This window comes from Puma concolor, chromosome D4, assembly GCF_028749965.1.
Source record: "Puma concolor isolate L17-30 chromosome D4, mPumCon1.1.hap2, whole genome shotgun sequence".
Classification (NCBI taxonomy): domain Eukaryota; kingdom Metazoa; phylum Chordata; class Mammalia; order Carnivora; family Felidae; genus Puma; species Puma concolor.
In genome coordinates this window covers 5334135-5351263 of record NC_141679.1, presented here as the reverse complement: position 1 = coordinate 5351263, position 17129 = coordinate 5334135, and the positions used below count along the sequence as shown (strand labels likewise).

Here is a 17129-nt window from a genome sequence, read left to right as displayed (position 1 = left end):
TAGCCGATACCCCTAAACTACACTCTTGGCCTTTCCTGACATTTTCCCCAAAATGTATCATCTAGACGTACATGCGTTGGCCAAGTCCCAGTTGCTCCTGCCTTTCTAATAGCCACTTCTCATCCTGTAAAAAATGAAGATCAGTAAAGAAGTTGAAGTCACCCCCCGCTGCACCACCCCCCCATCACACCATGGCTATGACGCTGCTGTTTTCTCTCAACTTTCTGACAGTTTCATCTCTCCAACCATCAAGGTCCCTTGCATCTGAAAAAGTTCTATTTTACCATTAATGTAGAAAGAACACTGGCCAAACCACTTGAAGACAGAACAAGAGAGACACAGAGGGATTCGTATTACCCGGAAAAATCTCCTGTGTTTTCGTATCTCACAAGTAAACAAGACAAGACGTGACTGTGCCTTAGAAAGACAAACACCGTGTGATTTTACTCATGCGTGGAATCTAAAAACAAGACAAATCAATAAACAAACAAGAAGACAGACAAACAAGAAGAGAGACAGAGCACGGACAGGGGAGGAGCAGAAAGAAAGGGAGACACAGAATCCGAAGCAGGCTCCAGGCTCCAGGTTCCGAGCCGGCAGCACAGAGCCCGACGTGGGGCTTGTACTCATGGACCGTGAGATAGTGACCTGAGCCGAAGTCGGAGGCTCAACCGACTGAGCCACTCAGGTTGCCCCTATTTATTTATTTTTAAATGTTTATTTCCTGAAGGAGAGAGAGAAGAGAGAGAGGGAGGGAGGGGCAGAGAGAGAGGGAGAGAGAGACTCTCAAGCAAGCTCTGCACTATCAGCACAGAGCCCGACGTGGGGCTCTATCCTGCAAACTCTGAGATCATGACCTGAACCAAAGTCAAGAGTCCAGTGCTTAACTGACTGAGCCACCTGGGGGGCCCTAAAAAGAAAAATTTTAAGAACACATATGTATAACAAATAAAGGTGCAAGAGAAAGCCAATAAAATGGGAAAATTCAGAAGCTTGATTTTGATTCACACACACAGTGGAAAATGTATAAACACTGCCGTCTGTCTAAAAATCATGTAAACAAGCAGTTATTCTCCATTGCATAATTAAATGAATGTGCCTGATAAAAACATAACCCTTTGTCAAATTCAAACAATGTCCTTTAGCGTGTTAGATGACAGTAATGAGAATTTGATAACGAAGGATTTAAATACTTTCACATTTTACTAGTCTAGTTTTTCTGCGGGCACGTCACCGAAAGGCAATGATAATAATTAAGGCTTCTTTCTTTTTTTTTTTTTTAATTTTATTTAACGTTTATTTATTTTTGAGACAGAGAGAGACAGAGCATGAACGGGGGAGGGCCAGAGAGAGAGGGAGGCACAGAATCTGAAACAGGCTCCAGGCTCTGAGCTGTCAGCACAGAGCCCGACGCAGGGCTCGAACTCACGGACTGCGAGATCATGACCTGAGCCGAAGTCGGACACTTAACCGACTCAGCCACCCAGGCACCCCTAAGGCTTCTTTCTGAAGTGAGCGAATGACAGCTGTTTGTTCCATGAATTATTTTGTCAGGATTATTCTGATCCGATAGCTTTGGCCCTCAGCTTCCCTGGGGCCACTGTTGCTTTGTAAGCGTAATATTGACCTTCCAGGGATGAGAACATGCTGGAGTGTGGGGTAAGCTCAAACTGCTGGGCCCCATCCCCAGAGTTCCGACTCTGCTGGCCTGGGGTGGGAACAGAGAATCTGCATTTCTAACACGAACCCCCAGCAATGCCGCTGCTGGCTTGATGACTACATTTGAGAACCACTGCTCTCCAGCAGCTAAATTCTGTTTCCTGGAACCTTCCCCTCAGGTAAAACGGAGCGGTGAAAAATTTACTGGATTTATAGAAACGCAAAAGAGTGGCCTGACAACCCTTGAATGTTTTCAGCTCTCTCTCCAACGAGATCACGGACACTTGGGACATTGCACAATCAACCACATGTTAATCATCACATGAGATCTTACGAGGCAGACTTCACATGTGTTTTGACAGGTTTTCTAGGCCTGTAAAGTGGCGGAATTATATCATCCAGCTACGTCATCAACCGAGTCAAACAAAACCACTTCAAAAATGCATCTTGTAACAGTCCTGGTTAGTTTCACTAAAGTCTTAAACGGTAACAGACTTAAGCTCCGTTAAGTCTGTTACTTAAACGGTTAACAGACTAAGGGGGTGAGAATGACACGGATAAAATTCAGGAATTGCTTTTAGAAGTCTGGAAGGTCAGGCTGCTCCTCCTCTTCATCGGAAACTATCCACATCAGCCTGCAGCCTGTACAGCCCCGGTGAGCTACTTTCTGTAAAGGTTTGTTAAAAGAACAAAGAACAGTGGCAGAGGGCACATGCTCCCACCGAGCCTAAAATGTGTGCTGTCTGGCCCTTTACAGACATGCGTACATCTTCCACTCCGTGGAATCGACCGGTGACGGTCACCGGGCTCGATTCCTGATTGTTCAGAGGTGGCCGTGACGAGAACCAGTTCAGGGCCGGACATTTTGTGGTCTTTCTTTGATTTCAACATTAAAAACCCTATTTTAGATGGGAAGTCACCAACTTAATTATTTTTTTGATCTGCCTATTGCATAATTCGATACACTTCATTGGTGGCTATTCTTTTTTTTTAATGTTTATTTATTGTGAGAGACAGAGAGAGAGAGAGAGAGAGAGAGAGAATCCCCAGCAGGCTCCTGGCTGTTAGTGCAAAGCCCGATGTAGGGCTCGATCTCATAAATGTGAGACCATGACCTGAGCGGAAATCAAGAGTCGGATGCTTAACTGACTGAGCCACCCAGGCGCCCCCACTTGTGACTATTCTTGAATGTATATTTATTTATAAAGTATGAGAAAGTATTTTGGCCCCTGTGTCGTATTATAAAAGATTGGTTTTATATTGACAAGCTACCGTAACTTCAAATTCGGCTTCAGCAGGGATTCTGCTTTGGCCAATACAGTTTTGTTTGTAAAAGACCATTTTTCCCCATTTTCCTCCCCCCCCCCGCCCCGCCCCTGCCTTGACTTCATTTTCATTCATTCCCCAAATGCAGCCCCATTTTCATTTCATATTGATATAGGCCACGAAGCACCACACTGTATCGATGTCGGGATAAAACAGAAGCAGACAGATGTGGCCGGACCCTCCCAGAGCGGACAGTGCTTCCCTCATGTCCCCACTTCGGCTCTCGTGAAAGAACGCATTTCTGCAGGAATCATCTAGTCTTACCGTGGGGCTAAGAAATTTGGTGACGGGGAAGCAACTCACAGTCAAGATGAGGGAAGCAGGGGCGAGAGGGCTTTTCTCCAGGGAAGCATTTGGAGAGAAAGAATGTAAACATCCTACTAATCACATGGTGCCTGTCACATGCAATTTACAGACAGGCACCAGAAAGAAGCCAACATGGTCCCAACAGTGGGCTGTACTGTTAATCAAGAAGCCCCTCTGTGAAGCCCAGCATATACGTTATCACAAAGATGCTTTACAACAGGAACATTTAGACTGGAAACTCAGTGACAGGCCCCATCAAAGAGAATCAATTCTGCAAAATGCCCTTTACTTACAGATACTCAAAAACCAATCCGACTATCTGAAAACAAATTGACAGGTCGGCAAATCCAGAATGACTTTTTTAAACACGTATCCCTCAAACACGATTTTCAAAGGCCATAGAGCTTTCAAAATTAAACCGAAACATCATATTGTGGGAGACAGAAGGCTTAGCTCAATGAGTCAGTAGGAGTGAGCTCTCTGAGTATGGATGGGGGACAGCCCCGGGGTCCTCAAGCCTCAAGCTCCACCTTGACAGTAATCTCCATTAAACAGAGGCTCCCCTGATCTCTATACCACTGATTACAGACTGACTAGAGAAACCACCGTTCCAGTCTTAGAGCTCACTGGTGATGCTCAGGTGACCTTTTATCAGCTCATGAAGGTAAAGTGTTTGATACTGGACTATTGTAAGAGCAAATACAATTTACAATGCCCATAATTAATACAAATAATCGACTATAGTATTTATTTGAATAAAAACACCCAAATGATGTAGTAAATTACCACTTAGCATCACACTGAACTTCCACAAGAAGGCTTCATGAACAATGTCTTTGTATGTCATTCAACTAACTAAATAATTGGGGCACTTGAAATAGAGGTCACTTGTTACGCATTAGAATAGGAAGCGGTACTTTCCTCTATTCGAAGAGTATAGAACCCACATTCCAAAATAGAAAATGTGATACTTAATTGAAAATAACAGCGTTTTTCCAATTTTACATGATTTTATCATTATGAGTTTTATTTATTTATTATTTTATTTATTTTGAGGGAAAGAAAGCATGAGTTAGGGATGGGGCAGAGAGACAGAGGGAGAGAGAGAATCCCAAGCAGGATCCGCACTGTCCGCACGGAGCCCGATGCGGGGCTCGAACCCACGAACCGTGAGATCATGGCCTGAGCCAAAGTTGGATGCTTAACCGACTGAGCCACCCAGGCGCCCCTCATCATTAGTTTTATTAACTGAGATTATGCTTTGATGACTGAATCACCAATGGTATTATGAAAAAGGGCCCCCCACACCAGCCAATTAGAGACATCCAGGTTACTAGTAGTGACACCAAATTTGTGCTAATTGACTCACAGCCCCTGGATCCGGTCCCACAAACAGCCTTTCAGGACAACACAGAGCAGCAGCAGCTCAGAGAAAGAACTGGCGTTGTCCCGTGACGGTCCAAATCCTGATTCCACTGTGGAAGACCTTCACCTGTCCAGGTCCGTTTTCTATCCGGAGAAGGATGAAGAGGGCTTTCCCACACAGCAACTGAAATGAGTCTTAAACAACTTAACATCTTGACGGTGTGTGCAGCAGTGACCGAAACACGGATGTTGACTGCCTTATTACGTTTGAGCACCGGGCAAAGAAAAATACAGCAAGAGCTAAAACCGCATTTACGACTCCTCCTGACCAAGATGGAGTGACCAGATTTACTCTCTCACTTGAAGGTAGAAAAAAGGGGTGGGGGGGCTGAGGAGGACATTAAACAATGGTGTTCATGCCCGAGGGATGGGAGACACAAGATGAGCCCTGGAACACCAATTGGGCACTGCCTGGGGAGTGTCCAGGTCATAGGGCAGAAAGGAGGAACTGAGGCAGAGCCCAGCAGACGTCCTGGGAAGAGGAGACAGAGTCAGAAGTCTGGGGGGGCACAGAGCACCTGGAATCCACAGGCAGAGTACGAAGAGGAGAAGGATGAAGGGTGAGAACATGGGCGACCAGCAACACGCCCCTCTTGAGTGTTCGGCAAATGCCGATCAGTGTGTGCGAGGGACGGAGCCCATCAAGACCGGGAAATGAACCATCTAAGAGGATGAATGGCTTGGGAACAGTGCCCACTGTTATCATCCAGATCGGAGACCTCACCAACATCTGCCAGTGGGTGGAGTACTCAGAAGGCTCTTACCTAAGTGGTGGGAATAATTACCCTAGACTAAAACACTGCTTTGGTTGGGCTAACACACTTTTTTTAAAATTTTTTTTAACGTTTATTTATTTTTGAGACAGAGAGACAGAGCATGAATGGGGGAGGGGCAAAGAGAGAGGGAGACACAGAATCGGAAGCAGGCTCCAGGCTGTGAGCCATCAGCCCAGAGCCCGACGCAGGGCTCGAACTCACCGCGAGATCGTGACCTGAGCTGAAGTCGGACGCGTAACCGACTGAGCCACCCAGGCACCCCAACACACTTTACAAGCAACACCTAAAAGAATCAAATCCCTTCAATTCAATGTGTCCTTGAAGAAAGCTCAAGCATATAAGAAAGCAAGAATATCCAGCACCCAAGGTAAAAATCAAAATGTCTGGCATCTACTCAAAAATCTCCAGGCATACTAGGAAGCTGGGAAGTACGGCCTGCAGTGAGGGGGAAAAAAAAAGCAATCGAAATAGAACTGACCCAGATACTGTAATTAGCAAAGAAAGGCATTAAGGCAGTTGTTACAACTGTCATGCATATGTTGAAGAAGTCAGGTAGCTACACAAGAGATACTTCTAAAAAAGTGAAAATTACAATGTCTGAGTTGAAAAACACACTGAATGGGACGACTGGCAGGTTAAACAATGCAGAAAAATAGACTAGTGAACTCAAAGACACAGCAATAGAAATATTTTAAAATGAAACAAGGCATAAAACAAATTACTTGAGAAAATAAACAGGACATCAGTGAAGCTGTGTGACACAACAAAATCAAACAGCCTAATATGTGTTTTATCTAATGACAACTGGGTCCCTTAAGGAAAAAAGTGAGGGGAAAATGTAGAAAAAAAAATATTTGAAGAAACAATGGCTGAAACTTTCCAAATCTGATGAAAACTATACACCCACAAATCAAAATAACCCAGTGAGCTCCAAACACGAGAAACCGAATAAAACAAAACCAAACTACATCAGAAACACATTTCTCAAAATCTTAAAAGCAGCTAGAGGGAAAAAAAAGGCATGTCACATTCGAAAGACACATAGATACAGATAGCAGTGGGTTTCTCTGGGGACAGGATACAAGTGAGGAAACACAAGAGCAATGTCTTGAAAGTAATGAATGAAAAAACGTTATCCTAGAATTCCATACTGAGCTCAGATAACTTTCAAAAATGAAGGCGAAATACCAGCTTTCTCCAGACATCCAAAATGCGAAAGAAGTCCTCACCAGCAGACCTACACGGCAAAAAATGCTAAATGGAGCCTTTAAGGTGGAAGGAAAATGATATGTGGAAATGTGGATCAATACAAAGGAACAGAGAACACCAGAGTTTACATGGGTCGATGAATATAAATGTGTATGTATACATGTATATACATACGTGTATCTCATTAGATAGAAAATATTAACTATATGTTGTATATAAAATAGAATGGTAACAGAAGGATTATAAATAGTGACACATGTTGAGGTTGTTAAATAAAACCATTTTTGATGCAATCATCGGTCTGTTTTTCTATTTTTATTTTTTTTAATTTTTTATTATTTTTATTATTTTTATTTATTTTTATTTTATTTTATTATTTTTATTATTTTTAAATTTTTACTCTTGAGAGCAAGCAAGACAGAGTGCAAGTCAGGGTGGGGCAGAGAGAGAGGGAGACACAGAATCCGAAGCAGGCTCCAGGCTCTGAGCCGTCAGCACAGAGCCTGACGCAGGGCTCGAACCCAGGAACCGTGAGATCCTGACCTGAGCCGAAGTCAGATGCTTAACTGACTGAGCCACCTAGGCACCCCGTCAATATACTTTTTAAATAAACACAATATTTTCAAAGAGTCAATTACCTGTTTTATTCCCTTATTCTCTTCCCTGCTAACCCATTTTATTTTCCTTTTTTTAAAATATTTTTTAATGTTTATTTATTTATTTTGAGAGACAGAGGGGGGGGGGCAAGTGTGCGAGCAGGAGAGGGGCAGAGAGAGAGAATCCCAAGCAGGCTCCACACTGTGAGCGCAGAGCCCGATGTGGGGCTCGAACTCATGAACCGTGAGATCACGACCCAAGCCCAAGTCAGGTGCTTAACCGACTGAGCCACCCAGATGCCCCTAACCCATTTTATTTTCAATGCCTGATCTGACACAGGACTGGAGGGCCACACGGACGACTGGTGGATTACCACGTTGTTCACCATTCTGTGCCTACATATTCCACATTCCCAAGGATTCACGCACTCCTTCCTTCGTCTTTGCTCTCCTTCTGTCCTCCCCTCCTTCTTTCTTCCTTCTCTTATTCACCAATAAACACACTAATAAACCATGATGGGAATGGAGCCAGCTCAAGGGTAGACTTGAGAAGACACTGACCTTGAACACGGGAAGTCGAAGTAGACGGCCGAAAAGAAGCAACTGAAGATGCCCCAAAGAGGAATAACAATCGAGAAAGAAATGAAGGTAGACCTGGGCACAGAATGCCTGTCCGTGGCTTCAGAGACCTGCATCAGGGATGTCAACTTGGAATTGATCAGACAGTGCATAAACGTTCCTGAAAACTTAAGAAAGCAGAAAGACACCCAAGGGGAGACCTTTTCAGAGTAGAATACAAAGCCAAGAACAAGTCCATGGGGAATATGAACACTGGACACTGGGGGCTGCTGGAGGGGGCAGGGGACTCTAAACAGACTGTGCACTCTGGACGTGGGGGGGAGGGATTTTCAGGAAGAGAACACTCGTGTGCCAGGAAGCCACGAAAATGCATGAGGTTGGTTTCTACGAATGGCCAGTGTCATTGGAGTATAACTGGGGTGTAAAGAAATGAAACCAAACAGAGACGTTGCATCTAAGGGACACTATATGCCAAGATAAGCAATCTGGACATTTTCTCACTATCAACAGAGAAGTGAAAATAGAAATGGGGGGGGAGATAATCATTAGCACTTTGGGCTATAAACCGTATCATATTCAAACACTCAAAAATAAAAGTGCAAAGTGCTAGGCTTCAACAATTATTCTTATTAATAATAAAAATGAAGACAATACAGAGAGAGGCCCTACTATTAAGGAATGTACTCCGCAAAGTTTCACAAGTAGTGAGAACTATTATAAGTTACGGTGGGAACCCCTGATGCCCGACAGCTCATGTTTGCTGAATTTTGGGTGCACGCAGGCCCCATGAGAGCTACACAGCCAACCAGCCCTTCCGGGGATCAGGCGCACAGCTTTGATCTTTCTGGCACTGACCTCTAACCGGAGGAACCATGGTAATATCTCCTCAAGAAGAACATCAAGCTGATGGCAAATCCCCATCAAAGAGCCCGCACGGCTTTCAAGTAGTAAACCTGACGTTGTTTCCCGGGTAATGGGAGAAAGGAGAAACTCATTTTATGGGATCAAAGAGAAACCGAGGATCAGGCGTCCCGGCCGTTGCGGCCGTGAGCGTGTTCGTGGATCCCAGAAACAAAAGGATGGGAGGAGATGACCGACGGAAAGAGAAAGAAAAAGGCGGACGGCCACGCGGCATCATGTGGGCTAAATGGTGCACGGAAATGCCATGCAGAGGTAGGATTTGGAAACAGAGTGGAAAGGGAGCCTGTCATCTGGCAGCTGGATGACACTGAGGCCGAAGGGGACCCTTGAATCTAGAACAGGGTTGCTTCTGGGATGGTGAGCCTCACCTCCAGAAGGTCTCACTGTCTGTGGGGTTAGCGAAGGGGCAATGGTATCATTCCTACACAATCACTCCCTGTGCCCTGGAGTGCCCATATCCTCCTTGATCCCTGAGCCAACAGAAGCTGAGATTCCTGCAGCCACTATTTCTCCGCGCGTTCCTCCTCCCTCCCCGGGACCCCTCCCTGCCCGCAGCTCACTTCCCAAGCCCTTCACTTGGAAAACCGACTGACCGCTCTCTCCCCGTGCCCCGGGGTCACGTTCCAGTATTTTACGTCTGTTTTGTACAATTTTATGGCTTCTCATAAAATCCTGACAACAAAAATGAATCATTCTAGAACGGCCCCCCACCTCCAATGTTTAACACAGTTCCTGGCGAATGGCCAAGTGTCCGATAAATTCTTAGATGGCAAGTGAGGGAATGAGGAAATGAAGGCCAGGATAATATAGTGGTTATGAGAACCGAATTTGGGAGAAAAGACATCGCTTTCGAAATGAAGTGGGACCAAAAACCCAACCTTACGAGATGTCCCCATCCGATATACTCTTTGAGTTAGTCTCCGGTTTTCTAGAAGGTATTTTTTAATCATTATTTTTTCTTTTTGTATTACTTTAAGTAAATACTGGTATATTCTAGATCATCGAAATGGCAACCATAGAGTTGATTCCCCCATGTATTTCACTGAAGGTGTTTATGCTTGTATTTATGCGATTTTTGTTACTCTTCTCATCAGTAGAGAAAAGAGGGAAGACACGACACGTAAATGACGTTCAAAAGAGGCCTCGAGTAGAGAAAAGTGGAGACGCAGGCAGTGAACCTAAAAGAAGAACTGAGTCATCATCGTGGGGCTCGGGGAAAACAAGATCACCAGCGTCCCCACATGAGGGTCACCCCAGTGACAGCATCAGAGAACAGCATCATCGGTCCCAGTAAATTACCGCTGTTGATTTGGAGTTCGTTACTTTCATGAAGTAAAGGTTCTGAGGCTCAGGCCAGGTTCACCTGTACATTCGACTAGAAAATAACTAAAGACAGCATAATATCGAGGCGTTCCATAAAAAACCGTTTTACATAGATATTTAAAAGGCTGAAAGAAGTCAGGTTCAGTTTTCAGTTCGGCATTTAGAGCACGTCAGTCCGTCATCGATGGCAGCGGGGGGGGGGGGCAATAAACACCACTTACTGTATGCACATCCGTACACTTCTATCCGCATCCCAATCCTGCCCTTAGGGTTCCAGGCTACGGGGAGGAAGCGCAGGAACCTGGCTTCGAAGGGAGGCTCGAGTCTGTAATGTACCACGCTGTCTGCGTTTGTGTTTCCTGGAAAACCCTGGGAGAAAACGGAGAAAGGGATCAATGTGTCTGCAGAATGCCGAGTTCACGCTGTCACCTCTCGTGCCTGTGAGGGATGGGTGCCTCACCTCGTTAATACGCAAAAGGCCGCCCGCTTTATAGAAACGCCGCTAACGTTTGAGAGGCTGTGCGACAACCTTTCTTCAGGGCCTGGATTAGTCGCCATGGTCTAAGTTTTCCTTATTTGCAGGGTAAATAAGGAATTTGCAGACGTTCACACGCAGCCCCACATCCAAGGCAATCAAGCGGAACATGGAGCCCGATGCAGGGCTGGATCCCTCAACCCTGGGATCATGACCTGAGCCAAAATCAAGAATCGGATGCCCAACCAATGAGCTACCCAGATGCCCAACCCCTGACGCTTTATATGGCCTTTTAAAGTTGATTCCATTGATTCGTCATCAGATTCTTAACCAATTTTCCCAGATGGCCTAGGCTATAATAGTCATAACAATCTAAAGTTTTCCTGTTACACAGCACCTTACTAGAAAATGCTACCCCCTCCAAGGACCTTGCCAGTCTATGCTCCGCAAAGAACAAGCAAGGGCCCTCAGCTTCTAAAACGTAATGCCAGACGTTAAGTCCATCTAAAATTCTGTCAGTTCTTTGGAACCCAACAGTCAAAACTTCCAGTTGTATGCTCTTTGATCTCTCCCAGTTTTATTATTCAGAGAGGCAAAAGACGTCCTCGTAATACTCCTGCATATGACAGTAATATAATTAGGGGGAAAAAGTCAACCCTTCCTTAGGCCCACTTGCATCAGAAGGTCAGACTCACCTTCCTGCCTGCATGTCACACGAACAGCCAGATACAATCAAACAGCCCGGGAGCGAAGTTCTTCTTAGCTCAGCCAGGAATGCTGCCTGCCTCGTTGTCTGGCCTTGTGGAACACTAGGCCCCAGCTTAACGACCAAATCAAGTTCAATCCCTAGTAGGCCACGACAACGAGGTATAAACAGACGGAACTAAGGATATCAAAAACTCCAATGTGTTGGGAATCTCAGATGCTAGAACTCTTCCTCTGGGCTAGAGAATGAAATACCAACTCAGACGCATGCAGTCATCTCTCTCTCGTCCAATGGAAGTGTCATCTTTGTCCTTTACGCCGTCTTCGTTTTCAAGGGTTAGCAACTGCCACGCCACGATCAGCGTGCCTCCATGCTCCAGATGTGAATTTGGAACCGCATTGTACCTGCCCCGCCACTTGCCGGCCCGTGGTCTTAGTTGTAGTCATGGGCTGCAGGCCACAGTTCCCTCGCCTACAAAACCAGCTTGTAAACCCTAACTCCACAGGTTGAGATGCTACTAAGTTAGACAATATCTGAAAAGTAACATTCCCATATCGGCCTGAAGGTAGGCGGTCCACGAAGGCTGGCCACTGTGGCTGTGCTCCTGGCTGCCATTTTGGATACCGTAAGTACCTTCGGCCGAGGGGGCTCATCTGTCAAACTCAGCATCCTGTTACTTAACGTCTCAGGTTCAGTACCCAAGATGTGCAGGTAAACAGTGAAGGGAGAAACATCAGCTCCTACATTCACGGTGATGCCCAACTTGTAATTCAATTTAACAACTGAAGTCAAGGGGCACTCAGGTGGCTAGTCAGGTAAGCAACTAACTCTCGATTTCCACTCAGGTCATGGGATCAAGCCCAGCGTCGGGCTCTGTGCTGACATGGCGGAGCCTGCTTGGGATTCTCTCTCTCCTTCTCTCTCTGCCCCTCCCCACCATGTGCTCTCTCTCACTCTCAAAATAAATAAACTTAAAGAAAAAAGAATTGAAGTCAATATTTATTTGAGTGTAGCTGACAAAACTTGTAAATCTCAGCATGAACCATTTAATTAAATTACTTCCTAAGAAGGATACTTAAGTTGTATTTTCTTGATATATAATTACTTCCTTCTAAAATATTGTTTACTGAATATAAATTCTGAAAATCGCCCTTCAGATTGTGTGATGATAGTGCCAGACAGCAAAAGGAATTTCGAGTTCTATTTTAGTGGAATTTAAACAGAATACTCTTTAAGAAATACTTCGAGTGGCAATAATGTCTTAATAGTCTATGAAAAGTGGGGATTCAAAACACACTCTTCACAACTTCTGAGAATCCGTGTTCAAAACAAAACATTCATCGCGTCCGATTTTAATTATATTCAAATGCTTGGAACCTATGTATGTGTATGTATACACCTAGGTGATTATCATAATTCATTCTAATTTTAAGGAATTACATTATTTGTGTCTTATGTAGAATTATTAACAGTCCTTTTGGATACAAATCAATGATACGTGTCCTTAAAGACACAGAGATTAAGTGAAGTGAGTCTGGCACAGGTGGGATCTCTACTAGCATATCTATGCTCTCATGTTTGGGGCTAATTACTGAAATGATCCCGTATATTTTTGTCAAGCTAACGTTTCTTTTTCAGAGGTGGTATAATCTATTGTTCTATTCTAATCTGTTATTCTATTCTATTCTATTCCATTCTATTCTTCTATCTATATAATCTATTATTCTATATTTTTGGTTTAGTGTTTCCAGAACACACACAGATGCACAGGCTGAACGCAGACGGACAAGAACAAAGGGTCACCCTCGCCCTGTTCTAACACGCGGGAAGGGGCAGACCCCACGGGAGCAGAAAGCAGCGGTCCCGGTGGAAGCGAGCTGCCCTGGGCAATTCCTCAGCAGCTCTCACCCCGGTTCCCCTCCACGCAGACCTACGAAAATCGAAAATCAGCTCCATCCAACTTCTTCCCCATCTCTCGTTACAGGAGTGACCTCAGGGAAGCCAGCATCTTCATGTATAAAGTAGGAAAAAGAAAAACGATCTTACAGCTCTGATGGGCTAGGGTATGAGAGTTTCACGGGTTCATCACCTAACCATTTTCTCCATGGCATTCCTGCTGAGGGTCGCTGGAGGGGTGCTGGGTGGAGGGATGGGCTAAATGGGCCACGGGCATTAAGGAGGGCACTTGTCGCGATGAGCACTGGGTGTTATATGTAAGTGATGAATCACTAAATTCTATTCCTGAAATCATTATTACAGTATATGTTAACTAACTTGGATTTAAATTTTAAAAAATAAGCTAATATTTGAAAATGTTCACAACACTACCTGGCTGGCATGATAAATATTATACATCACAATTAAACTAATTGCACTCAACAAATATTATACATCACAATTAATAAATAACACATGAACTGGGAAAAAAAAGAAACCAACACCCCCCCTCCCCACTATTGATCAGAAACACTTCAGCTAGACGTGGACTCAATATTCAATCACTTTAAAAGCATCACAATTGAGTGTTTCATCCATGATTAGGAACAAACAACGTCTGATGAAGTTTTCCGTTTCCCCGTTAGCTATGCGGAAGGGAACCCGAGTCCGCGGCTTGGGCTCCATTCACATGCTACAGATGCGTTTCTAAAATAATATGTTTTAGCAATCGATGACATTTCTGAAAAGCTGCCCACTCTGCATTTCGTTTATTCAGCAGTCACATCAGTAGGATCTAAATCACAGGAAAGGATCGTTACGAGGCTCAGGCAAAGCCCCAGTCTCCAGCGTAACGTGCCCCATCCCATTCTGCATTAGAGTCAACAAATGACCTTCAAGATGCCGATCATGTATTTGTCACTGTACGTTTGAAATATCTGCGTCGTGAGAAAGGCTTTCCTACCAATTCTTTGTTTCAAAATAGGAGTGGGGCTGTCTACAGAATGGGTCTCAGTGGTTTTAAAAATAGATAATCATTAGGGCTCTAAGCTGGGCCCCTACGAAATCCAAGCTTCACTCTGCACTCACACTGTTCACTGCATTTTAAGACCTCTGCGGTAGGAGAGGGGATGTTGCGGGGACTAAGGGGGTGTGCGGGAATCCCCGAGCTCTGAGCTCTAATTCTGGCCATTTTAAGTGCCGGACCATGATGGTGTTGGACAACATATACTTAATCTCCCCACGTCTCTGCTTCTTCATGAGTAAGGGGGGGAATACTAACAATTATTGCTATTGCTAAATATAACATTTTGTCCCTGTTATTTTTGGAGGCTCGCGGGCCACGAAAGGACGTACTAAAATCATTTCCTGTAATCAGACCATGTGAACGCTGTGGTCGGTTGCTTTCAAGTCCATGCTCTCATGATAAATTATTTTTAACATTTTAGTGAACCAGGAAGTACCACAAGGTTTACACTTAAAGAAAACAAGGAAAGTATCCTCCTGCCACTTTGGTTTTATTGACTGAACTGGACATTCAGTAACACGGACTGGATGTCACGTGTCGGACCCGGAAGGAGCCGCTCAGTCATCCAGACCAGCAGGCTTCGTGCCCGGTGACCGCTCAAGCTTCAACGCGTGCAGATACGTTTACTTCAACGTGTTCTAGAAAGGGAATGGATAATCTCTCGTCTGGCTTAAAACCAGAAAACACGCCCCCCAAGTGTGCTTAAAAGATTTGCTTGTGGGTAAGACGTATGTCTGAATGCACACAATAGGTACATTACAGGCACGTAAGTAGTATATTCTGATGTGAAAATCTCCATGTGCCGGAAACAGCGTGCACTTAACGAGTGGTTCCTGGTATGTTTTATGGTCTCTTCGTGGAAGCAAGTCACAAAGTCAGACCCACAGCTGTCAAAAGACACAACCACCTCTCTGTGTCCCAAAACCTGCCCCTGCCTCCAGGCGGAACCCACCCCATGAGCGAGTACAGCTACGCCACCCAGAAACCCACGGGGGCCCAGCCCTGGAGACATGCACACCCCCGGGGCCTACACAGACGCAAGAAACAGGTCCTCAATGCCGCTGCTCTTGATTGACGTGATTTTTTTTTTTTTATCTGCGCGGTATAGAGAAGGGCAGTGTAAACATTGCCGAAATATGGTTGAAATAAAGTACTTTTAAAACTTTATTTTTGCTCAAGTTGTATTGCTAAGTGTTAGGCTTTTACCACTTTGTTTTACCTTCTTCCTGAAATATGAACCCAGGAGAGAAGTCAGGTTTCCTGGACTCTGCAGGAAAACTAGAGTTTGGGTTTCTCCATATTCTTCCCTTCCCAATCTTCCTAAATGATCAGGAGAAATACTTTTTATAAGCTATCTGGCCATTTTTTGCTGGCAAAGAGGTAAAGAAAAAGCCAGGAAAAAAAATATTTCCAATGACAACAACATGGTATTTTATTTGATTTTACTTTAATATTTACTTATGTATTTTTGAGAGAGAGAGAGAGAGAGAGAGAGCATGCGCGTGCAAACACAAGGGAGGAAGGGGCAGACAGCGAGGGAGAGAGAAAATCCGAAGCAGGCTCCATGTTGTCAGCCCAGAGTCCAATGTGGGTCTCGATCCCACGAACCTATGAGATCATGACCTGAGCCAAAATCAACAGTCAGACGCTCCACCGACTGAGCCACCCGGGTGCCTCCACAAGATCGTATTTTAAAAACAACATACGGTTATTGAAAACAATACCAGAACATTGAAAATAAGTGTGTGTGACTTCATATATGGCACAAACTTAGTTTCTGAAAAATGACTTAGCTTTCAGTATTTGAGGAGTCACACAGAAGAATAAAAAAAAGTTTAGCTGGTTTTATAAGAAATGCCTCAAATGAGTGTTTAATAGTGTGCACATCCTATCAGCAACTGGAAGAAATTAAATAAGTTTGTTGAAATAAAAGGATTAAATAAAACGTTTAAATTTGACTCTAAGCATAGTTTTGAGGGCATTCTTTAACAGTTCAGATTATTGGCAGAATAGCACTATCCTGTTAGCCTCCTGTATATGTTGAAAATAATCATACATAAAATAGATTATTTATAAAAAATTGAGAAAGATTTCCCCTTGAGAAGAACCAGTGACTTGAACTGATACCAGTTTGTGTTTAATTCGACATTAAGGGGCTCCTGGGCGGGTCAGTTGGCTGAGCATCCGACCCTTGGTTTCGGCTCAGGTCATGATCCCGGGGTCGTGGGACCCAGCCCTCCATGCTCAGCATGGGACCTGCTTAAGATTCTCTCTCCCTCTGTCTCTCTCTCTCTCTCCCTCTGCCCCTCCTTCCTGCTCGTGTGCACTCACATGCTATCCCTATCTCAAATAAAAATAAAATTTTAAATATTTAAAAAATAAAATACGTCATAAGGCAGGGAACTCATGTCACTCACTATGATGGGCTAAACTGTGTCCCCCTCAAAATTCATATGTTTTAGCCCAAACCCATAGTGCTTCAGAATATGACTGTATTTGGAGAAAGGGTCTATAAAGAGGTGATTACGGTAAAATGAGGTCATTACAGTGAGTCCTAATCCAGTGTTATTGGGTTGTTATAAGAAGGGGACATCTGGACAGACGGACAGACCCTAGATAGGGTACACACAGAGGGAAGACCGTTTGAGGACCCGGGGAGAAAGTGGCCATCGGCAAGTCAAGAAAGAGAGGCCTTAGGGGAAACCAAAACTGCCCACACCTTCATCTTGGACTTTTAGCCTCGAGAGTCACGAGAAAATATATGAGGTGTTGGGTGTCGACCACGCTCATCGTGGGGATCATTTCGCAATACGTCCACACGTCAGATCACCATGTTGGACATCTTCGTATTATGGGTCAGTGACGG

General features: G+C 44.5%; 1 protein-coding gene across 3 annotated transcripts in view; it reads right to left on the bottom strand.

Annotated features, from left to right (window-relative positions):
- The window catches only part of LOC112868541 (contactin-associated protein-like 3), a 194066-nt gene that overhangs the window by 97327 nt on the left and 79610 nt on the right, over positions 1 to 17129 (bottom strand). For all 3 annotated transcript variants that reach the window (XM_086684866.1, XM_086684864.1, XM_086684865.1), the window contains one exon: positions 10342 to 10489. In XM_086684866.1, coding sequence (XP_086540992.1) covers positions 10342 to 10489 — 148 coding nt within the window. The remainder of the gene's footprint in view (positions 1 to 10341; positions 10490 to 17129) is intronic.